The sequence below is a fragment of the Girardinichthys multiradiatus genome, chromosome 12 (genome assembly GCF_021462225.1).
Source record: "Girardinichthys multiradiatus isolate DD_20200921_A chromosome 12, DD_fGirMul_XY1, whole genome shotgun sequence".
Taxonomy (NCBI): Eukaryota; Metazoa; Chordata; class Actinopteri; order Cyprinodontiformes; family Goodeidae; genus Girardinichthys; species Girardinichthys multiradiatus.
The window spans coordinates 6,588,538-6,613,393 of record NC_061805.1 but is presented as its reverse complement, the minus strand read 5'-3'; the positions used below and the strand labels follow the sequence as shown (position 1 = coordinate 6,613,393).

General features: G+C 39.4%; 2 protein-coding genes across 5 annotated transcripts in view; one reads left to right on the top strand and one right to left on the bottom strand.

Annotated features, from left to right (window-relative positions):
- The window catches only part of htr7c (5-hydroxytryptamine (serotonin) receptor 7c), a 55,028-nt gene extending 45,196 nt beyond the window's left edge, over nt 1–9,832 (bottom strand). Inside the window, exon 1 of the mRNA XM_047380374.1 lies at nt 8,973–9,832. Within this exon, the coding sequence (XP_047236330.1) occupies nt 8,973–9,445 (473 nt within the window). The 5' untranslated portion in view covers nt 9,446–9,832. The remainder of the gene's footprint in view (nt 1–8,972) is intronic.
- Nucleotides 9,833–14,436: 4,604 nt separating this feature from the next.
- The window catches only part of piwil2 (piwi-like RNA-mediated gene silencing 2), a 46,948-nt gene continuing 36,528 nt past the window's right edge, over nt 14,437–24,856 (top strand). Inside the window, exons 1-2 of one of the 4 annotated variants that reach the window (XM_047380313.1) lie at nt 14,456–14,580; nt 14,967–15,059. The gene's annotated coding sequence lies outside the window, so the exon portion shown is untranslated. The other 3 variants (XM_047380311.1, XM_047380309.1, XM_047380312.1) reach the window with 3 other exon arrangements.

Here is a 24,856-nt window from a genome sequence, read left to right as displayed (position 1 = left end):
TATGAGGCACCTGTTCTGCTATTAAGCATCCCTAAATTCTTGAGTCATAGATATGAACCACAACACTCCTGATCAAGAAGAACCTTCTCAAGTATAGATTATCTGTCTGGTAATCAGACAGCCCTGGGTCCAAATCCCAGCAGTGCCTTGACTTGGTAATTTTCCAGTAAAATGTGACGCCCTACTTCCACTCCAAGAGGTTTTTAAAGTTTTGAATATTTGTCTCACAGTTGAAAGTTTAGGGACTATCTACCTAAACCTTAGTCTGTTGACATTTTTGGACCTAAAACTGTTCCTTTTTATGTTTCATAACGCCTAAAGTGAATTTATTTTTTGAGGGAATCAACGATAAGTCCATAGTAAATAGTTGCTTGCTCCAAAATAAACTGTTTTAAATTGCAATAGCATAAAAAATTGTCATAACACTAAAAACACACCACCACAATCTTTTTATTCTCCTTCCAATGACTGTCTTTTCAGAGATCGTAATAGCCTTTAGAGCCCTTCCCACATAAACCATCACATGTAATCATATGATTCTTACACAGAATGTCCAATTTCATATGCTTCTGTAATAAAAGTCTAATATAAAATAAGAAGAAATATATATGGAGCTTTGGTTTCTAATACAAGCAGCGCATATCAATGATGAAGTTGTAAAATACATACTCTGATCACATGGATCATTATGAATTGGTGCTCTGAAATGTTTTTTGTCAGGCAGCAGTTTGATTTTCCAAAAGAAATGTTTGTTCATAGTATATGGGAAGTTGTCTCTTCCTAAATGGTGTGTAACATAAAATTTCTAACTTGTGGTTATTAATGTCCCCCTAAAATCAAACATTCTGTGCAGCCATGGGGGGATTACAGAATTCACAACTCAGTTTAACATTGCATTTAGGGCCAAAACACAATTTCTGTACTGATTAAACATTACTTTATAAACATGAACTGTCTTTGATCTCACTGGCCTGCCAGGAGAAGTCCAGTCCCCCACGTCTCAACAAGTCACGGCCGACAAGTGGGCAGTGAACAGTCTTTGAGAAAGTGGAGCTAAGGTGTCACATCACATCACCATAGGATGCGTCACCTCAGTCAGGTCATCTGTGTCTGCTGCTGTGGGTGGATGTTTCCCAACTGCACTAAGCCAGGGAGGGCTCTCCTGGGGCAAATGCATACAATAGCCTCACAAATATATTCTCAGACATAGCGGGCAGGTCGTTGTGGGACTCGTGTGTGAAGTCGGCTCATCAGTGACAGAGCCGCTGACAGAAAGGATGTGAAGCCAGCTAATCCCACTGCCTACTACACTAAGAGCCCAAGCTTGTAGCATTTCTAGCCCACCTGTAGTCTCCTGAAGGAGATTACATTTGATTTCACCTCCACCACACTTTTTCAGTGTCAACCTTCTTGGAAAAGTTTACTTTAGCAAAGCTGTATGGAAATTTTCTTTTCCCCTATATCCTATCCACCTGCTCTAACTTTACAGAACTAAATTTGCTTTACAGGGTCTCCTATTCCATATCAAGCACCTCCAATCCGTTTTCAACATCTCTTCTTAGATCCCCAACAAAGTGCAGGAAAAAAACTCCCATCACTTTCTACTGTTGTGAATGAAACATTCATATAGAGTTTTGCATTATTAAACATACAACATATAACTCTCAGAAAAGGTTAAAACTGCAAGCCAAAAAGAGGTTTTCAGGGAAATGGGCACCAAACCCACTACGCTTTTGCTGTATCTTGTGAAAGACCAAATGTACATTTATTGAGAGAGAATGCTTACAAAATATGTGGATCCTCTCTTTTATACATTCTGCATCACTCCAACTGGGCTTTTCTACTGTGACTGGGTTAATGTTCTGGGGTGTTAGCTTCAATCTGCACTACTGAATAATCACTCAAAGAGGCTGGATGTGAACAGGAGCTCACACATAAGCATGACCTTTAAAGGAAGAAGTTCACAATTGCACTACAAAATAGGTAACACAGAAAGGTTTCTACCATTATTAAGGTGTGACCTAGGCTCCAAGAAAGCTAACTTTTTAAAACTGGCACAGATATTTGTATCGTTTCCAAACTACACACACAAAACTGCTAGGTTATTTCTTTAACCCAAATGATATATTTGTGCTGCTGTTACAGAAGTTAGATAGGTCTAATCAAACATAGGTTTAACCAAAATTCTAATCCAGGTTGTTGGGTTGGTGAAGAGACTTCATGGAGACACATCATTTTTCGCTGCCTGCCATTTTGAGCTAAACATTGACCTATTCAGACATCACCAAACCTCCTAGAAATAGGATGAAATGAGAAAGGTTACCATGGTAAAATCATACTCTATATTAAGGAACTGGTCATAAAGTGAGAGGGGTATTGTTACAGATATACCTGCTTGCATAGAGTTAACACAGACTAGTTATTTTATGCAGGGTTAATGCATAAATTCTGCTATCCAAATCAAATGATCAATAAAAGTCTTATTAGACATAATTAGATTACTTTAAGGCAGAATTTGCATAAACATAACACTCATTTAGGGATGCAAAGTGGTGCTGTGGTTCTCACTGTTGCCTCGCAGCATGAAAGTCCTAGGTTTGTTTGCATGGTCTTCCAGTTCTAACGCACCATTGGACTTCAACCCACCATTCGAAAATCGTTTAACTCAAATAATACTTGTTTAGGAAGCCAGGCTATGGGTTATTCTTTTCACCCCATTCTTTTGTAGCTCTAATATTAGATATTATTTACTTAATCCATGTTTAGGTTTCAGAACCTGAAGCATTATGCTGGGTAAAAACTATTAGTTAACCCTGGATCTGTCCACAACTGACCCGGGAATAGATGAGCGAAAAAATCCAAGTTGTCTTTAACCTAGCAGGTTTTAGAGTGTACTAAATTACGTTTTTCAGTTAACAGAAGGTTTAGCTATAATAGATATTTCAAGCATGCTGTTAAATCAATACAGTATATTTTCAGTTTTTCTGTTGATAAAAAATTACTGTTTTTGTGCATGTAAATGGTCAATCAAAATAATCCAGGCTTGATTTCCATGCTGTAAAACATAGCCTCACAAAATGGTTTACTATAATTATTCTGAGATTTACAGCTGACCTGTTTTGGTGTGGTTTGAAAAGTTAAAAACAGATCTATGACAAAATTAAACTTCCTCTACCCTTTCCTGTTTATTCAGACAACAACTGTGCCTCAACCACTGTGTCCAGGGGTCAAGAGTGTATAAGCTGTTTATAAATGCACTACATTTTTTTTTTCAAAGATGCACTCTCACAGAAATTGGACAGCAAGTGGAAACCATCATGTAAAAGAGTGACACTTTTCTTGTAGGCTAAAGCTGAACTAATGAGGACATATACTCTGTATGTGAAAGGTTTTGATACATATAATTGATAAATATGCCTCAGCATTAGATTAAAAAAAACTATTACCTAATTTAGAATTGTAATCTTTAAAGAAACCCATCAAAGTTTTTAAATGTTTTCTGTGGTACACATACTGAGTCTGGGGTTCTTTAGCTTTAAAAGCTTTAAAGAAAAAAGGTCTCTAAAGAATGGAAAGATGTGGCCGGTTATCAGCCTATGAAGTACCAACAAAGGTTGAGTGGGAGCCTGGAAACTGTAGCTTTTGGTGTTTATAGAGGCTTGACCTGTGATTAAGGAGGTCAAGACAGGTTGCTTTTTACTATAAATCTATACACTATAGAAAATAACTGTATGAAATAAAAAGGCTCAGTGTCAAAAAGGACTGAACTTACACTGAATGCAGATAATGGCTGTCTCTTCTTCATCAGTGAATACAAAACAGGTTTATGTTGGACCTACACGAGATGTGCAGCTATGTCTCAGAAAGCATCCATGACTGGCTCCATTTAAGGCTACAGTGGGATAAACTACTATAATTGCTGAGGTAAACGCTTACAGCCTTCAGGTACTTTCCCATCTAGTTAGACCTTGTCCAGCGTTCCATCTCTCTGAGCTCTTCAGAATTATTTTACAAACGGAGACCCTTTGTAATCCAAGATGACAATAACAGACTCCTAATTACACATAATCGTATGTCTAATTGTAAATTGATATCTTACTGAATTATCCTTACTATTCCCATTGCAAATTACATGCCAAACACACTTTGGATTGTTTAATCAAAATAACTGTTTCCATGGAGATCAGAAAAAGCGGTTTCCAGAACTGTCTGTTTCGATTGGTGTGGAGATGAAAATAATCTCAAACTGACACCACATTATTACAGCATCACCACGACCTAAGCATGGCCTCTAATCCTCAGCCACTGTCTAGTTCTCTGTCGTTCCATCCATGCGGTACAAAAAATATTCCTACTCCAGTCAGCTTTAACACAGCTGACTGGAGCAAACTCCTTTTCCACTACATGAAATCTGTGATCTAGTTCCTGCAGTAACATCATTAGCTCCTCAGGCGTGCCTTAGTTCCTCATGCTCAGCTCGTCCAAACAGGCATGATTCTGAGTAAGCTCAGATAATACCTGATAGGCAAGTGGATGGAAGCAATAAGATCATCAATGCTACAATTAGTGTTTGTCTTCATTGTTGTCACTGAGGCAGAACAGCTGAAACAACCCCTTAATGTTTACGTCCTTTTAGAGTGTTAGCAGTGGAGATGTGTTATTTTTTTACAGGCTTTTAGCTTTGCTTCTGGTTTCAGTAGAAAAACAGAGGCTGCAAAAGTATTCACACCCCTTGAGCTTTCCACATTTTGTAATATTACAACTATAAATCCCTATGTGTTTTTTGGGGATCTTATTTGACAGACTAACACTAACTACTGCAGAAATCTGATATGGAGGGAAATGAACAAAAACTACAAGGAAAAATCTCAAAAGTGTTGTTTTTGTTCTTCAGTCACTTGATCCCCCTAAATAAATAATGATAAGAATGCACTCAGCGTCAGCGAAAAGAAATCTATTGTTGAAAGATAGCCATAAGAAGTCTTGTTTCTGTGTTACAACCCATGTAGGGGATACAGCAAACAAGTGCAAGAATGCTTTATGAGATTTATATTTGTAAAATACATTGAAAGCCACCTATGCATGTCCTTTAACTTCACAAAAAATACAAAAACTACATTGACGGTTGTGGTTGAAACATGACAAAACATAACCGAGTTCGAAGGGTATGAACACTTTTGCAAGGCACTTTAAATTCAAAGCAGTGTTAAAGATGCGGGGCCGGGCCCCACTGGGTGGAATATAGATTTCCTGTCTCTGTTTTTTCACTTATAGGGGCTTAGATTTACGAATAATTGTGGAGCAGAGTGTTGATGCGAAACGTCAGTGTGATGAATCTCATATTTATGTATGTTGTGCAGAACAGAAAAACAGGGCAATTTTCTGAAGTGAACTTCTCCCACTGCAACTTTACCGTATAAATCCTAGAAGCTTTTGCCTCGGAGCCTACTTTTAGAAGGATGTAAAAATAGAAAGCAAGAACAAACTGTGCAAATAACAGACATGTGGGATGATGGTAAATCTTCTGTAAAGGCAAGAATAGTTGTGAGGTCAGTGGGTCAGTGGTCATAGTTATAGCTATAGCAAATGAATTAAGATGTGTGATGTTATTCCTACCTTACAGTTCATTGCCTCAAATGGTATTTGATCTTTCAGTGAAACGAACAAGTGGTTTGGGGCTATTCAACATATGCCACATACACACACATGCTGTTTCTGTGCCTTTTCAACAATGGCCTGGGCCATGCAAGTCTTTAGGGAGGCAGTACCCTGGGGTCCATGGCTTTAGGGGACCTAAAATATTTGTTAATTTTTTCCATTTCTTTTCTTTTTGTGTCGTTTTGGTTAGTTTTTTTATTGAATGGATGCTTAAATAACCAGTGAGGTGTTTTAATTTATTGCATTTTCATGCAGATTACCAATGTACAGCTGTTTGAAAATTATCATGTTGCAATCTGGCTTCTAACCTGTCTAACCTGACCCTAATCCCTCAGCACATCAGATGTAACTACAGAAAGCTTTGAGCGTCTGCTTCACTCCTCCTTCGATCCTGTTAAATTCTGTTTTGAAGATGCCTTGTAATCAGGATTATCCTGTCATCCAGAACCTCGCCTGCATGTAAGTGGACTCACTTTAAATTAAAGGAGTTTTCGACCACCTCTCTGCTTTTCTCCGTGCTTGTCTGCCCTTGGGTCCACCCCAAAAATAGAGTTATGACACTACCAATGTATTTCAAACCAAATGATTAAGATTCATCTATTTTAATCATTTAATTACATACAGTTTATTATTTAGACTGATTCCACACCCAGAGATGTTTCTGGTGTTTATTTGATGGTCATGGCTTAAAGCTAAGGAAAACTCAAAATTTGATTTCTCAAAAAATTAGGATGTTACATAAGTAGAATGAAAAAGAATTCAGAAATGTTGGTCTACTAAAAAGTATGTCCATGACCAGTACATGCACTCAATACTTGGTCAGATCTCCTTTTAGATGAATTACTGCATCAATTCTGCATGGCATGGAAGTGGTCACCCTGTGGCCCTGCTAAGGTTTTAAGGACCCCAGGAGTCTTTAATGGTGGCCTTCATCTCTTCTGCATTGCTGGGTCTGGTGTCTCTCATCTTCACCTTAAAAGTGCTGCTTACAAAATGCTCACATAATCTGACAAAGAATATGTTAATACCAAATAACATTTAGAGCAGCATTTTTCCAGTGGCAGATTTAATTTTATGCAAAAATGTTAAATGCTACAAATCAAAAGTTAACTTCAGCTTGTAATAACACCAGGACCCACCTGATAATGTTATTTATCACAACTGTAATTAAGACAAATGTTGGAAAAGTTAGTATTCACTCTCAAACACAGTAAATTTATATATTTTTAAAAGGAAACTTTTAAGGCAAATCATTTAAACATTTTTTATCTACTTATGATGGGTCAGCTGATTGTGGCGCAATGGTGGCGAAGCTCAATTCTTTTGCACATTTGATTGACAGCTGTGGGAGACTCATCAGAATGAGGAACAAAGGTGCACAGTGGGTGAGCTCAATCTTTATACTTCCTGCATTTTTTATTTTCAATGCAGAGCATAGGCACAATGCACCAGTTAGGGCTGCACACTGTTGCGAATACTTTTGCAGCAGCGGCTGCTCCTGCGGTTGTTGCCCTAGGCTAGTGACTGACTGGTAAGCTAAAAAGATCATTAGCATTGATTGTTTTGGCTTGCCCCACTTGTGAACGGTGTCACTTACTGTAATCCACAACATGACCAAGACATAGTACTCTTGTATTAAAAATCTCTCTTTGTCAATTTTTGTGTTTTCATTTTCTGTGCACCATAGTCATCAAAATTGACAGAAATAAACACTATACATAAATCATTCTCTGGGTCATAAATCTACAGGTCCTTCTCAAAATATTAGCATATTGTGATAAAGTTCATTATTTTCCATAATGTCATGATGAAAATTTAACATTCATATATTTTAGATTCATTGCACACTAACTGAAATATTTCAGGTCTTTCATTGTCTTAATACGGATGATTTTGGCATACAGCTCATGAAAACCCAAAATTCCTATCTCACAAAATTAGCATATTTCATCCAACCAATAAAAGAAAAGTGTTTTTAATACAAAAACATGTCAACCTTCAAATAATCATGTACAGTTATGCACTCAATACTTGGTTGGGAATCCTTTTGCAGAAATGACTGCTTCAATGCGGTGTGGCATGGAGGCAATCAGCCTGTGGCACTGCTGAGGTCTTATGGAGGCCCAGGATGCTTCGATAGCGGCCTTTAGCTCATCCAGACTGTTGGGTCTTGAGTCTCTCAATGTTCTCTTCACAATATCCCACAGATTCTCTATGGGGTTCAGGTCAGGAGAGTTGGCAGGCCAATTGAGCACAGTGATACCATGGTCAGTAAACCATTTACCAGTGGTTTTGGCACTGTGAGCAGGTGCCAGGTCGTGCTGAAAAATGAAATCTTCATCTCCATAAAGCTTTTCAGCAGATGGAAGCATGAAGTGCTCCAAAATCTCCTGATAGCTAGCTGCATTGACCCTGCCCTTGATAAAATACAGTGGACCAACACCAGCAGCTGACACGGCACCCCAGACCATCACTGACTGTGGGTACTTGACACTGGACTTCTGGCATTTTGACATTTCCTTCTCCCCAGTCTTCCTCCAAACTCTGGCACCTTGATTTCCGAATGACATGCAGAATTCGCTTTCATTTGAAAAAAGTACTTTGGACCACTGAGCAACAGTCCAGTGCTGCTTCTCTGTAGCCCAGATCACGCGCTTCTGCTGCTGTTTCTGGTTCAAAAGTGGCTTGACCTGGGGGAATTACCCTCTTGCTTGAGGGTGTCAATAGTGGCCTTCTGGACAGCAGTCAGGTCGGCAGTCTTACCCATGATTGGGGTTTTGAGTGATGAACCAGGCTGGGAGTTTTAAAGGCCTCAGGAATCTTTTGCAGGTGTTTAGAGTTAACTCATTGATTCACATGATTAGGTTCATAGCTCGTTTAGAGACCCTTTTAATGATATGCTAATTTTGTGAGATAGGAATTTTGGGTTTTCATGAGCTGTATGCCAAAATCATCCGTATTAAGACAATAAAAGACCTGAAATATTTCAGTTAGTGTGCAATGAATCTAAAATATATGAATGTTAAATTTTCATCATGACATTATGGAAGATAATGAACTTCATCACAATATGCTAATATTTTGAGAAGGACCTGTATATGACTTTCATTTTTTGAATGGCATTAATGACAAAAATCCAATAATAATATAATTTGTTGAGATGCACCTCTATTGTAATTGGGAAGTTTTAAGACATTTGTACGTTTGGCACACCAACACTGGCTCTTCCCCAGGGGCCCACCTCGTTATAAATCTAAGCTGTTGAAAGTGAACAGCTTTACAACATCGGATCAGCCCGAACTTTACAAACTTACCTATCCACGCTGATCACACACAGGGTCATGATAGAGGCAGTGCAGCACATTACATCCATGCCGATAAAGATGTTGCAGAACAAGTCCCCAAACAGCCACTTGCCGCCGGTGAGGTCTGTCACAATGACGAACGGCATCACAACTAGGGCCACTGAGAGGTCCGCCACCGCAAGGGACACTAGAAGGTAATTTGACGGTTGCCGAAGTTTCTTCACCACGCACACCGCAATCACCACCAGCGTGTTTCCCATCACGGTCACCGCCGTGATTATCGCCAGCATGACCCCAATAATGATCTTCTCCGGGCGCCCGAAATCCAGCAGCTGCTCCCCGCACGACTCGTTCCACATGGCTGTGGGGTTGCTGATAGTGGTGACAGGCACGTTGCTGACCAGAAGCAGAGTGCCATTGATAACTTCGGAAATATCCTCTTTCTTGGTAAAAGTGGGCCCAATTCCCGAAGTATTGAACATCACGACAGTAATGTTTTCCGGACAGGGGAGCAAGGGACGCCTCGCCAGTGCGCTCCAATTACGCGCATATTGAGATTTGTGTAACGCGCTCCTGGTCACTGCCCTGCGGTGTTAGGTCGAATGCTTTTCAGCCGCATCGGAGCTGGTAGTGGTGGTCAAGTGATCCGTCCTTGGGGTTTCTACAGCTTTCAGAGATATGAAGACCATCAGTCGAGGGAAAAGCCCCTTAAAATTATGGAGAAAAAAGTTAAATCGTCTAAATCTGCCTGCTTCAGAAATGTTTTCAGCTTTTCAGCTCATCACTTCAGCGAACACGGACTGTCTGGAGAGTTGCGCTGTGCAAACCGCACCTATCCGTGTGACGCATCAGTCAGAGCGCACAGACAGCCTGTCACAGCAGTACTTTTAGTGTGATCCACAGAGCTGCGAGTCTGCACACAGTCAACAATTTCTCAGCTCATTTCTGGAAAAAGTGACTGTTATTTAAGGTGAATGCAGGATAATACGGTTTATAAAACTGTCCCTTATCAGTTTAAACAGAAATTAAAGATTCAGCCACTAGCGCTCGTGTCAAGAAAAATATAGACATCATTTTTTTTTCTCAATATGTTCAGGAAAAAATGCAGTTATGATAAAAACACAGTGCCAAGCTGTGAAAGGTTCCAAACCTACAAATTTTTGCTTTTTAACTTCCACGACGTTCAATTCATTATAAACATAGCCTGAGTATACGAAATGTGGCTTTCAAATAATAATTTCATGTTTTAAGGGAAAAAAACGCTATCCAGACCAAGCTGGGGATATCTGAAAAGTAATTGCGACCTAAACATGATTTATTCTACCCTTGGCAGATACAGCGTCTATCAAGCTTTTGCAATAACTGGCAATAAGTGTTTTACATCACCGTAGAAGAATTTTTGACCCACTTTTCTCTGCAGATTTTTGATCAAATAAATGATGAGGATTAATGAGCATAGATGGCCAGTTTAAGATTATGCCACAGCATTTCAATCGGATTAAAGTGCAGACTTGACTAGGTCACTCTAAATCATTTATTTTTTTCATTGTTGAGCCATTCACACATGGACATGCTGATGTGCTTTGGATCATTGTCCTGCTGTATAAGCCAAGTGTACTTGAGCTTAATGTAACAAAACGAAGATCAGACATTCTCCTTCAGGACCATCTGGTAATGAGCAAAATTCATGGTTCCATCTACAGCAAGTTGTTCTGGTCCTGACACACCAAAGTAGGCCCAGACAATCACAGCACCATGTTTCACTCATATAATTTTTTTCAAAAACGCAGTGTTTTAAACAGTGTTTAGACACACACCATCCAAAGAGTAAATTTTTGTCTCACCAGTCCACAGAATATATTCCCAAAAAGCCTGGGGATTATCAAGATGTTTTTGTGGAAATGTGAAATGAGCCATTGTGTTCTTGTCGGTCAGCAGTGAGTTTTGCTTTGGAACGTTTGAGCCACATTTGTCTAGTTCCTTTCTTACTGTTGAATTATAAATACTGAACTTAACTAAGACAAGTGAGCCCTGCAGTATTTTAGATGTTCTGCTTTTTTGGGGGTTTTTTGGCCTCCTGTTTGAGTCGTTGATTTGCTCTTGGAATAATTTTGGTCGACTAGTCATTTCTGGGAAGGTTAATCGCTATCATTTTATTCGTTAAAGTATTTTTGAATTGAATTGTATTCCATGTTTTGTTTATGGCTAATGGCTCTCACTGTGTTTTGCTGGAGTTTCAAAGCTTTTGTAATGGATTTGTAACTCAGACAAACATATTGTAATGCCTTTGTTTCTCATCTGTTCCTTTTTTGGTTTAGATTAGTTTTGTTTAGATTAGTTTAGAAATGTTGTTTTTGAGATCCCGTTGCCTACTTCATATTGTCAGACAGGTCCTAATTAAGTGATCTCTTAATTTTACAGGTCAGGCAGTAATTCAGCCTGGGTGTTGTCAGTCACATTGAGATAAAATATATAGGTAATGACAATTAATAACATATGATAAATATTCCAACCACTGTTCAAGCAGCAGCAGCAAATGTGATTGATTTTTCTTCTTCCTGGCTCCAGAGTGGCCTGGGCTGTTTCTCAAAAATCTCCCTTTAACCCTGTCATGGTTGTCCATCATCACATCACAAACACAACAGCCTGAGCCTTTTACTCACTATTACCCTCTGCTCTCGGTGACTGGCAGGTCAGTGATGATTGTCACATCAAATTAATGCTGACCACTGACACTTTCAGCTTGACCTGGTGCTGTCAGGGAAATCCATCCCATTCAAGGTAAACACAGTAGCAATATCTAGATGTCAGAAGAGATAGGTCAGGACTCCTGAAACCTCTGAAGTAAGCTCCCAACGCTTATGTTAAACAACCTGTCACCGTGTTAGTGCCTCTCAGGAGTCACTAACATGGTGACTTTAGGAGTAGGACTTGTACTGGAAGGGGCTAAATGTGGACTGGTTACACATGATATGAAGAGACTGGGGAACTTATTAAAATGACATTGATATGCATCTTGCTTTTCTTACTCATGCTAAACTTTGGTTGCCATTTCGTCTTTTGAGTTGCTGAACTATCTTTCAGCAACACTCTAAAACTGCTGGATTGTTACTTCATCCTTTTGGTATAAACATTGAATAGGTTCCATCAAACAAAAAATGTAAAGCAATTAAAATCTGTTATTATCTCATAAACAAATACGCCATTGCATTAGCTGGGTCCATTCTGTGGAAGCATTTACCAATGCAGATAAACGCTGCTTAGACAGAGTAGTTTAAAAAAACTGAAACAGGGGCAAATTGAAGATTAGGATCTTCAAATGAATCAGTTTACCTTTGGGTCATTGTTGATTAAAGATTAACAAAAGCTTTGAGGTGAAACAAAATGCCTTAGCCAGGCCTCAAAATCTGCCTTCTTGCCATAAAATACAGAATTGCTGTGTCTTACAAATAGCAATGAGCCCTGCCAAACCTTCTGGCTGTCGTCAGACCGTTCCTCATCACATTTACATAGTAATTTGCTGACATTAGCCACACCCTCTTGGAGGAAACAATCACTGTTTTTTGTGTTGAATGTCATGATCATGAGGTGTTTTTCAGCATTTTCCTTGTTATGTTCTAACAGGTCTTGCCATATTTTGTGGTTGTTTAGGCCATTTGGGTTTTGCCATTTAACTTCACTTCTCTGTGCTCATATTTAAGTGTTGTTCATGTTAATGCATTTCTTTGCATTTAGCTTTCTAATTTATTCTTTCTTTATACTTTGAAATACAGGTCTTTCTCAAAATATTAGCATATTGTGATAAAGTTCATTATTTTCCATAATGTCATGATGAAAATTTAACATTCATATATTTTAGATTCATTGCACACTAACTGAAATATTTCAGGTCTTTCATTGTCTTAATACGGATGATTTTGGCATACAGCTCATGAAAACCCAAAATTCCTATCTCACAAAATTAGCATATTTCATCCAACCAATAAAAGAAAAGTGTTTTTAATACAAAAAACGTCAACCTTCAAATAATCATGTACAATTATGCACTCATTACTTGGTCGGGAATCCTTTTGCAGAAATGACTGCTTCAATGCGGCGTGGCATGGAGGCAATCAGCCTGTGGAACTGCTGAGGTCTTATGGAGGCCCAGGATGCTTCGATAGCGGCCTTTAGCTCATCCAGAGTGTTGGGTCTTGAGTCTCTCAACGTTCTCTTCACAATATCCCACAGATTCTCTATGGGGTTCAGGTCATGAGAGTTGGCAGGCCAATTGAGCACAGTGATACCATGGTCAGTAAACCATTTACCAGTGGTTTTGGCACTGTGAGCAGGTGCCAGGTTGTGCTGAAAAATGAAATCTTCATCTCCATAAAGCTTTTCAGCAGATGGAAGCATGAAGTGCTCCAAAATCTCCTGATAGCTAGCTGTATTGACCCTGCCCTTGATAAAACACAGTGGACCAACACGGCACCCCAGACCATCAATGACTGTGGGTACTTGACACTGGACTTCTGGCATTTTGGCATTTCCTTCTCCCCAGTCTTCCTCCAGACTCTGGCACCTTGATTTCCGAATCACATGCAGAATTTGCTTTCATCCGAAAAAAGTACTTTGGACCACTGAGCAACAGTCCAGTGCTGCTTCTCTGTAGCCCAGGTCAGGCGCTTCTGCTGCTGTTTCTGGTTCAAAAGTGGCTTGACCTGGGGTATACAACTGTAGCCCATTTCCTGCACACGCCTGTGCACGGTGGCTCTGGATGTTTCTACTCCAGACTCTGTCCACTGCTTCCGCAGGTCCCCCAAGGTTTGGAATTGGCCCTTCTCCACAATCTTCCTCAGGGTCCGGTCACCTCTTCTCGTTATGCAGCGTTTTCTGCCACACTTTTTCCTTCCCACAGACTTCCCACTGAGGTGCCTTGATACAGCACTCTGGGAACAGCCTATTCGTTCAGAAATGTCTTTCTGTGTCTTACCCTCTTGCTTGAGGGTGTCAATAGTGGCCTTCTGGACAGCAGTCAGGTCAGCAGTCTTACCCATGATTGGGGTTTTGAGTGGGAGTTTTAAAGGCCTCAGAAATCTTTTGCAGGTGTTTAGAGTTAACTCGTTGATTCAGATGATTAGGTTCATAGCTCGTTTAGAGACCCTTTTAATGATATGCTAATTTTGTGAGATAGGAATTTTGGGTTTTCATGAGCTGTATGCCAAAATCATCCGTATTAAGACAATGAAAGACCTGAAATATTTCAGTTAGTGTGCAATGAATCTAAAATATATGAATGTTAAATTTTCCTCATGACATTATGGAAAATAATGAACTTTATCACAATATGCTAATATTTTGAGAAGGACCTGTATTTCTGTTAGTAGTCTCTGTTAGATTATTCCCAGTACCTCTGTTCATCTCCATTCATGTTTATCAGTTCTTTCATTCATCCATAGCCACCATGTAATCAACTAGATTTTGCTCACCTGCGCCCACCTCGTTCCAGTCCAAAGCCTTCATCTCCTGTCTTCTCTTTGTTCAGTGCTGGATTCTACTGTTTGCTTGCCTGTTTCCATGCCAGTTATTATGCCTGTCTTTGCCCATTCTCCATGACCAGATCTACTCTTGTCGTGCTGTAAGTTTTTGTTTCTCTTTTCTTTTTTAATTATTAAAAACCTTTAATTCACCGCTTTAATTCATCACTGCTCCTGAGAGCTTGTCTGAGCTTTGGTCCAGCTCCAAAATTGTACACTCTGACAGTGGAAATCTTTCTTTTACACTCGTAATTATACAATTTTCAAATTGTCTGTTCAACATGCTGAAGTCACCTAATTTATATCATACAAGAGATCTTCATATTTTGAATTGTAGTCCTCACCAATAATTTACCACTAAACAGAAGGTTGGGGCAACTTCCAAACGCAATGTCGAATTTCGCTCAGCTTTTTACTGCTTCTTAAGAAACCTCAACTGAATGTCAATGCCAGTAAATATGGTGCACTTCTTTGTGCTTTTCAGCAGGATGTTTCCAATTTGTGATAAAAGTGCCAAGTGACTTGAGTGAATTCAAGATCATGGGTTTGAATTCCTGTGATGGACCAGCGACCTGTTCAGGTTATACACTGTTTCCTGCCAATTTACTGTTGGAGATACCCGCCCTCGTGACCCGGCAAGGATAAAACAGATATAGAAAACATAGGATTGATCATTTCTTCAATCCAACTATTGCTTGTTTAGAAATAGAGGTAATAGCCTCTTCTTTTCAACCCATTCTCTGTGGTCTTACCATTAGACATTAGTCACTTTATCCCCTTTTTGGGTTGAAACCCCAACCTAGTATGTTGGGTCAAACCCATAATCTGACGTTATGTTAAATCAACCCAAGGCTAGACTTGACTGAGGACTCAATTAGCAGAATAGCAAATTAGGTTGTTTTTGCACCATAGTTTTTAGAGTCTTTAAAAAGGTATTGCCTGGTTGGGTCACCTTATACATCCATGCATTCTAGCTGTGTGGTCCTTCATGGCATGAATATGATCCTACTATGTGTCCGCATAAGCATTCTTATTCAAAAACTTCAAAAATTTTCTTTTAACACTGCAACTATCGTGCTCAGCTACCGGGTCAAAAGAAAACGCTAAGTAGAGTTGTATAGATCAGATTTTATCTTAAGCTGCTGATTTGAAATTTGACCAAGTCATTTTTTGGAAGGACTATAACATGAGAGTAAAAAAAATAAATGCACATGCATTCCAATACAGGGGCAGTTTTGATTCCCTGTTTAGTGCAAATCCCCCAGATGTCTTTTTTAGGTGCACCAGTATTCAGACTTAGTCCAATCACAAAGGCCTGTGTGGGTCCACGTGACTTTTGCTGGATTCTTCCTAAAGGGGAGAACCTTAATGAAATGAAAACACTGGGAAAGCATGTCCTCTCAATGCGATAAATGGGGCTAAAATCATGTTGGTTTGAATATTTCAAACCAACATGATATCTGAGTATTTAAGAGATTGTGTCATACACAGAAAATAAAATAACTGTCATTCAAACATGCAGCATTAGATATGGCACTTTGACGCTGATGAGCATAATGTGAGCAGTCAGGAAGTTGCGGTCAAACATCTACTCATGTGGATTATGGCTGAAGGCAGACAGGTGAAGGTTGCCTCTCTTCATAGGCGAGGAGTCAGACAGACACGGGTTATCTTGTTTTCTTGGCAGCAAATTGCAGCTTTCCGAACATGACCTTAATAAAATGACACAATAAGGCACAGGGCCACAAGCTCAGGCACAAACGGGTAATTTCATCATGACAACAAAATGTAAGTGAGCAGCAGAAGAGAAAAACACATTTGTTTTAGAAGTGGCTGGGAACAGAGAGCGCTCCTCTGTTTTAATAGATTTTTTTTCTTTCAAGTGTTGTATCAAGGTGACCATATAAGCCTTCTTATTCTTGTTTTTTAACTGACATGTTTCATCATTTATTTTATTAAACCATATTACAGAATTCTAACTCAAACTTTACATTAAAGTAGGTCCAAAAGAGGCATTAGTCAGTGTGTCATTACTCCTTAAATTCTGTCTTTGAGCGTTTCTTTGTTACAAAAACATCATAAAACTCAGTTTAAATTCAACAGCTGTTGCTATTTTTTGACAGTATGTCTTTCAGTGGATGTCAATATACTCCTTAATCAAAGTTTGCATTGATATTTTTAATCTAGGTGGCAGAGATGAAGATTATTTTCTAGCTGTGGCTTGCATACCTTATTTGTGATTTAATGTGGTCCAGCACACACTTCTGCAGCAAAAACATGTGCTCAATGCTGACAAGACTAAATATATGTTATTTGGAAACACAAAGTGCTTCAAACTACCCCTAACTGTGTGCACTCTTGAGGGAAATATCATGGAGGTGGTTCACTCATACAAATACCTTGGTGTCTTGCTTTTGGCTCCCTTACCTTTAAGCCCCATGTTGATAGTCTTGTAAAGAAATTTAATCTCAAATTGGGCTTTTTCTTTCAAAATAAATTATGTTTTTCTTTCGAGGTGAAACAGCAGCTTGTCACAGCAACATTTTGATCTATTTTAGATTATGGAGACTTGTTGTATATGAACGCCTTAGCTCAATGTCTTCAAAAGATTGACACTGTTTCTTATGTTTCTCTGAGGTTTGTTGCTAACTGTAAAATCTTGACCCATCATTGTGAGCTGTACTCTCGATTGGGATGGCCTTCTTTGTCCACTAGGAGGTTGGGACATTGGTGTACTTTCATTTAGTAGGACATGCTTGGGTTGCTTCCATTCTACATCTGAGATATATTTACACTGAGAAGTGTTGATTCTTACTCAGCTGTTGCTCTCTGCAACATTTCCCCGCAAAGAACTGGGAAAAAGTGCTTTTGTTTACTCTACATGGAACATCTTGTCAAAAGCCTGGAAAGTAACTGAACTTATTTCATTTAGCACTTTTAATTCCAGACTAAAAGCACTAGAGATGAACTCCTTAAGTTGTGACAGTTGTTCTTAATTTGTATCGTATTGTAATTGTGTACACTAACTGTAATCATTGCGTAACATTTGCAACTTCTTGGCTAGGACTCCCTTGAAAAGAGGATCTTAATCTCAATTGAACTTTCCTGGTTAAATAAAGGTTAAATAAAATAAAAAAAATACCAAGTATGTAAATAAATGATAAATGTGTGTATACAGTACATGTACATCATACCAAAATCCTCTCACCTGATAATGCTGCCATGATTATAATAAACAGTTTTCAGAACTCTGTAAATGATCACCTATGATGCCCAACACTGTGCTCAGCACTTAGCTCTTCCTTGGGAGCAGCTCATCCATTCATTTATGTTCTTGTTGTACATTAATTAAACTTTGCCATCAAGATGGGGGATTTTCCCATAAACTCAGATCTTTTTTTTCCTACAACCCTGACCAACCTCCCTGTCCCTGGTAAAGAAAGCATACTTCCAGCAACACAGTGGAGATGGTGTGCATATGTCAATATCAACTTTATTTATATATCACTTTACAACAAACAAGTTGCACCAAAGTGCTGCACAGCAAGAACAAATTAATTAATAGGGCTAGCTAAAAGAAAAAAAAATCACAGAAGACATAAGTAAATAATTCATGTGTTTAAAATGAAATCAACATTTATGTAAAAATTGAAAATACACATCCCTGTTTTCTAGTTCCTAGATGAGAAGCAGCATTTTGTACAAAGCTGCAAGCAGTGAAGGATGACTGATCTAAACCGACATAAAGGGAATTAAAATAATCTAGGCAAGTTGATATAAAAACATGGATCAATCTTTCAAAATAATTCGGAAGAAAATAGAGTTTTATTTTAGCTTGAAGCTGAATAGCTTGTCTTGACAACTGAACTGATTTGCTTTGTGAATTAAAAGGAGCTGTCAAAGAGTATGCCAAGACTCCTGACAAAAGAGCCATTGTATGACAGAAAGGCTTATTAATGGTATTGGAAAGATCTTGTACCGTATTCACAAAGAGTCCTCTCAGAGAACTCCTAACTGAGCCTAAAAATTCCTGCCAGGGACTCCTAGTTTCAGAGTGATTCAGTTCGCTGCTGAGAGCAACTCTGGGCGAGGAGATGAAAGAAATTCCTATCTTAGTGAGGTGTGGTTGTCCCCATTGCTAGCTGTGAAGCTGTCTTCTAAGAGCTGTGATTGGTTGTTACAAAAAACAAATGTGCTCCTAGTAATAAGTGGAGAGAAATTTACTGATCATAGGTAAGTCATGATGATGCAACTTAGCTAAATTAAATCAATTGTCACACACCATCAAAATGTTTGAACCTTTAAATGCTCATCATTATTTTGATTTGCTTATTATGGTTACTCGCTATGCTGGTTGTTTTCCTACTTCATCTATTTGATGTCAGTGTGGACACTCTTCTGTCAGCATTTTACTGTGATTGTCTATTTGTATAAAGAGGTTTGATCTGGCAAAAGGACCAAAACAAAATGGAGAAAAAAAGGTGGAGAAAACCAAACTGGACAGAGGAGCAGAGCCTACTGTTGGCACAGCTGGTGGTGAAGAAGAGTGTTGAAGGGCAGATTTGGTCCCGGGATGATGGTGCGAACATACAGAAAGACTTGGGACCGCGTTAAGTATGGTGTAGGGCCTCCTTTTGCGGCCAATACAGCGTCAATTCGTCTTGGTTTCAGTCATTACATTTCAATCATTACAGCAAAGGGTGGCTACTTTAAGGAGTCTAAAATATAAAACATAATTAAAGTTCTTTAACAATTATTCATTTGCTGCATAATTCCATATGTGTTCATTCACAGTTTTGTTGCCTTCAGTGAGAATCTACATACAATGTAAACAGTCATAAACATAAAGAAAACCATTAAGAGGAGGGGAGTTATGGACACCATTAAGGAGAAACTGTGTCTAAAACTTTTGATCAGCGGTGTATGTAAAAAATAAAAATAAGACTGGTACTAGAATGGATTCTTGAGAAACTCCAAAAGTAAGAGGTGTTGTCTGAGTCATTCATATCTACATGGACTTAAGTAAGACTTAACTCACTGTAGAGTGATTCCCTTAATTAATATCAAGTCCAGCACTAATGCTGTGTCAACAAATTAGTGCTGATTTTTAGTGCAAATTTTGACAGAATGACACAATTCTTTTTTTTTTTTTTTCCTGTGGGGAGGGGATTCATGCCGTTTGGGTTCGGGGGCATGGGTTCAATATCTGGGTCCTGGTTGGGGGTGGCCCTGTGGGGAAATTTATGTTGGGGGTCGTAGGGGGTGGGAGGGCTCATGGGGTTGAGATCAGAATTCATTGGGGGCTTAGGACTGTTTCATCCTGTGGCGCTCATAGTTGGCGGGCTCATTTGGACCAGGTAGACCCTTCTTTTGTACATGGCCCCCTCCCCAGATGAGGATGGGGGTCGTTGGGGACTGGGGTCGTGGCGTGGGGTCAGGGTCTCCCTCTCCTGGATCAGTTTAGGCCCCCCCATCAAATGTGGGGCCTATTCCCCCCCGCCAAACTAAATGCCAGGGGTTGGTGTCTCTGCCCGATGGGGTACTTGTGGTTCTTGGTGTCCGGGGCTGGGTGCTTTGGTGCATGCCGGCTCACTCCCGGTGGCTGCTTGACAGGGCCTGGACCCCTGGGCTCTGTCGGGCCTCTGCTTGGGGAGTGATATGTCCCGGGGTCTCAGGTCTTGGGTCCATGACTGGATCTGCTCTGGCGTAGACGGCTGCCGGCGGGGCCTGTGGGCTCATCACTGCAGCTCCCTTGGGCTTCTTCACTGTGGCTTTTGGGTGGTTCCCCTGGGACTCTCCCCTTATTTTCTCTGGGAGGGTTCCAGTAGTCCCAGCAATGGTTCTCCTGGGGTCTGAGGTTCCTGTGCTCTGGGGGGCCTTTGGATGTCTATGGTTCAGGTCTCCTCCGTATCTGTCCTAGGTCCAGGGTGGCAGGTCTGTAGCTCCTCACACTCGCTATTGCATATTTTTATGGAGAAACCTTGTATACGCAAGCGTGCTCACACTCAGACCCACAGGTGTTTAGATTCAGGTGTTAACAGATACACAAATGTTCTATATTGGCCGCATTTAGCAGTAATTACATCTTGCATTCATAAGTACCGTCCACTTTTTGGTAAAAATGCTGTTATTATGTATGTTTCTACAGGTGTAGAAGCAAGCAGAGTGTTATCTTGGAATTTCTTCATCCTGTCTTTCCTCCAATCTTTTCTCCTTCTCTCCCTTTTTCCTTTTTGCCCTATGTTTATCTCTTTTGTCCTTCTTATTTTTTCCTTTTCGTATTTGTCTCCGTGTCCGTAACAATTTCTGCTAAAGTTTTTTTTATAAATATCAAGCAGACCATTCAAGCGTTAGCTCCACTTGTGAAAGTAAATCTGTTGGGCTTGTTATTGGCACTCAGACAACAATTCTGAGTGCTACTCTGCCAGATAAGACACAGTTAAAAAAAACAGCTATCTTGATATTTTACCCACAACTTTTGCCTGTCATAGTGTCTGATTTGATTCAAATAATAAACTAATCCATGTGGTCAGGTGTCTTCCTCCAGGCCTTAAAACAGCAATTATCAAACCACTGTTAAAGAAAGAATAATCCCAACAACTTGATATTGCAAAATTACAGGCCCATCTCAAATCTCCCATTTATCAGTCAGGTTGTGGAAAAAGCTGTGTTTCAACAGTTATATACCATCTTAACAATGACCTTCTGCTTTGATGTCTTCCAGTCAGGTTTGCATGGTCACCACAGCACTGACGCTGGCATTGTCAAAGTGTTCAAATGCTGACTATTGTTATGATTTGGGGATGCTTGGTTTTTGGTTTTGGGTTTTTTCCTTATAAATTTTTCACAGTTCAAGTTTTCAATCATGTTTCTGTTTATTTTCCTGGTCATGCTTTAGTTTTGTCATCTTGTTCATGTTTTGTCAAGTTTAGTTTTCGGATCTGGTTATGGTTTTGCTTCATGTTTTTCTAGTTTCTGGTTTTGTTTGTATATTAGAGTCTCTGTTTTTGCCGCAGCCTCGTTTTGTTCTGTCTGTCAATTAAGTTTATTCGGTTCACCTGCTCAAAGTTAATGTCTCCTTGCTCCACCTGGTTTTCACTCCATATATACACACCTGTTCAGTTAGTCTTCGGGAAAACATTTCTCAAACCAAGTCTTGTTGTTTTTTGATCATGCCATGCCTGTCTCGCCTGCCCTTTGGTTGTTTTGTTCCTTCCTCCTGCTGTTAGTGAATTTTTGTTATTAAACCTTTTTTCACTTACCATCATGCTGCCTGTTTGTCTGCATTCTGGGGTCCTATATCTCGCAAACCATAACAACTATGGAACAACCACAGTGCTGGTGGTATTGGACCTCAACACAGCATTTGACACTGTTGATCACGGCATATTACTAGACCGACTGGAGAACTGGGTTGGTCTTTCTAGAGCAGTAGTTGACTGGTTTGAGTCTTATCTGAAGGACAGGGACTTTTTGTGTCAGTAGGAAACTTTACACCAGAGTTGGCAAAAAAAATAACGTGGGTTTCCCCAAGGTTCCATCCTGGAACCCCTCCTATTCAATTTTTACTTGCTCCAAAATCTGGGTGTAGTGATGGACACAGATCTGAACCTTCAGAGGTACATAAAGACCGTCACTATATCAGCCTTCTATCACCTGAAGAGCATTTCCAGGAATAAAGGACTAATGTCCCACCACAATCTTGAAAAACTCATCCATGCATTTATCTTTAGTTGAATTGATTAATGCAAGAGTGTCTTCAGAGGTCTGCCTAAAATGTCAATCAGACAGCTGCAGCTGATCCAGAACACTACTGCTTGTGGCCTCACTAAAACTAAGAAAGTAGAGAACATCAGCCCAGTTCTAAAGTCCCTACACTGGCTAACTGTATCTCAGAGAATAGACTTTAAAATACTTCTGTTAGTTTATAAGTCACTTAATGGCTTAGAACCAAAATACATTAAAGGTTTGTTGTTATATCAACCTTCCAGACCAATCAGGTTTTCTGTTTCAAGTCTACTCTGCATCCCCAAAATCAGAACCAACTAAGGGCAGCAGCATTCAGTACTTATGGGGTAATTTAAATAAAAAATTTAATTAAATTAAAAACCTGTAGAAATATTGAGTTCCTGAGTTCTGTTAAATCAAGGTTAAAAGCCCATTTGTTTAGATTTGCTTTTGATTGTTGTTTTTAAACTATTGACTAAAACATATTGGTAAATGTTTCTATTGGGGATAAAGGTTATTTAGGATTTTCCACCTTGGAACAGACTGTTTACAGGACCTCGCTGTCCACAGTGAGAAGCAGTTCACTGAAATAGACCCCTCCCCAACAGACTGTGGCTGAGCTGGGGTCTCCTAGAAGGAAGGTACAGAGCCAGGAAGACTCTGACTCTTGGTCCAGGCATGGACCAGTTTTAACTGGAATATTCCCCCATTATTGTGATACATAATGGGTCAGAACAGTTCTAAAGAGTTGCCTCCTCCCCAGGGAGAAACGTTTGATTTTTATATTAGGAAAATATGGGCTTAAAAGCAAGTGTATTATCTGCTGAATAGCTCGAAACCAAAATTATAAAAGATTTAAAATTATAAAAGTTTAAAAGGTCCTGCTAATCAGATTAAATGTTTTAAATTATAATGGTAAATAAATGGCCTGCACTTGTATAACGCTCTATTAAGTCCCCAGAGACCCCAAAGCGCTTCACACTACAGTCAGTCATTCACCCATTTATACACACATTCACGCACTGACAGTGGTAAGCGATATTGTAGCCACAGCTGCCCTGAGGCACAGAAGTAAAGCTGCCATACACCGAGCCCTCTGACCACCATCAGCATAATAAAGTTTTCTACTGGAGACAAAGGTTATTTGGGATTTTCTACCTTAGAAGTGAGTGAGGCGGACCTCGCTGTTTGCAATTAGAAGCAGTTCACTGCAGAAGACCCCTCCCCAACGGACTGTGGCTGAGCTGGGGTCTCATAACAAAAGTTAGGGGGAAGGTCACAGAGCGCCCGAGATGGCTCTGACTCTTGGTCAAGACGTGGAAAAATTTTAAAGGAATATTCCCCCATTCTCCTGATGTCTAATAGGCCAAAAGAGTTCTAAGGAACTGCCTTCTCCCTAGGGAGAAACGTTTGATTTAGTGATAAGAAAAAATATGGACCAAAAAGCACCAAGTTAATCTCTAAACATTAGAATTTCCAACAAGGTTCAGCCCTAAAATTTTAAAATTCATCAATTTAAGTCTGTACTCCAACTTTTCTGTACTTTTCTATAGTTTTTCTTTTTATACTTTCCTTTATCATGCGACTGCAAATAACTTTTTTATGTTTTTTACTGCAAATTACTTTTCTTTTATCATTTAAAGCACTTTGAATTGCCTTGCCTTCCTCAGACAATCCTCAAGCCACGGTAAAAGGATACTCTGATCTACAGTGTTGAACACGGTACTCAGATGTAAATACGTCAGAAAAGCAGGGTTTCCTTTTCTACAGTAATAATAAGGTAATTAAAAACCCTTTAAAAGTGCAGTTTCAGTGCTGTGACACTGTGATAGACTGAAACTTTTCCTAAATAATGTTGTTTTCTAAAACGGTTTGCAGCTGCATAGGACAATTTTTCAAAGAATCTTGGAAAGAAAAGGCAACTTAAAAATAGGTCTGAAGTTTGACAACAGCAAATGTTTCTTTTTGACAAGTAGCTGCACCACAGTATACCTGAAGGCAGCTGGGACACAGACTAAATTGAGGAAAGCATTAGTCAAGAACAAAAATGAATAACACAACAGACTGAAAAACCTCCCTAAATAAACGAGAAGGAACACTGCCTAAAGAAGAGTTTGTGTGCCCAGATGTTTCATAATATCATTTGAAACTGTTGAAGGCACAGGCTCAAACTGGTGAAAAACAGCAGGGCACAATGGATAAGTAAGACGCTCCCTAGCCGAAATGGAGGGATCAGGACCACAAATAGTTTGAACATACCTCAAATATGATATTTCTATGAAAGACAATGGAAAGATTTCACAGTGTAAAGAAGTAGTAGATGCAAATAAGTTGAACGGATTTAAAACTGAATTTAAAACCTTTAAAAGAACTTGAGGCCTATGATTGTTGGAAGATACAAGGCTAAAAAGAAAGCTTGATTTAGCACCTTTACAGTATTTTGATATTTTTAGGTAAACGGTCTTTCAAGATTCCTAAGGACACATGAAGTTTCCCTTTTTTCCATTGTCCCTCATCTCATCTGCATTTACATCTGAGCCCACAAATGGATTCATCTGGCCAGGGCTCTAGTGACGGTTCATTTATTTTGTTCTTAAACCGAGCCAAAGGTTCCAAGATTTCCATACAGATGGAATTAAATAAGGAGAG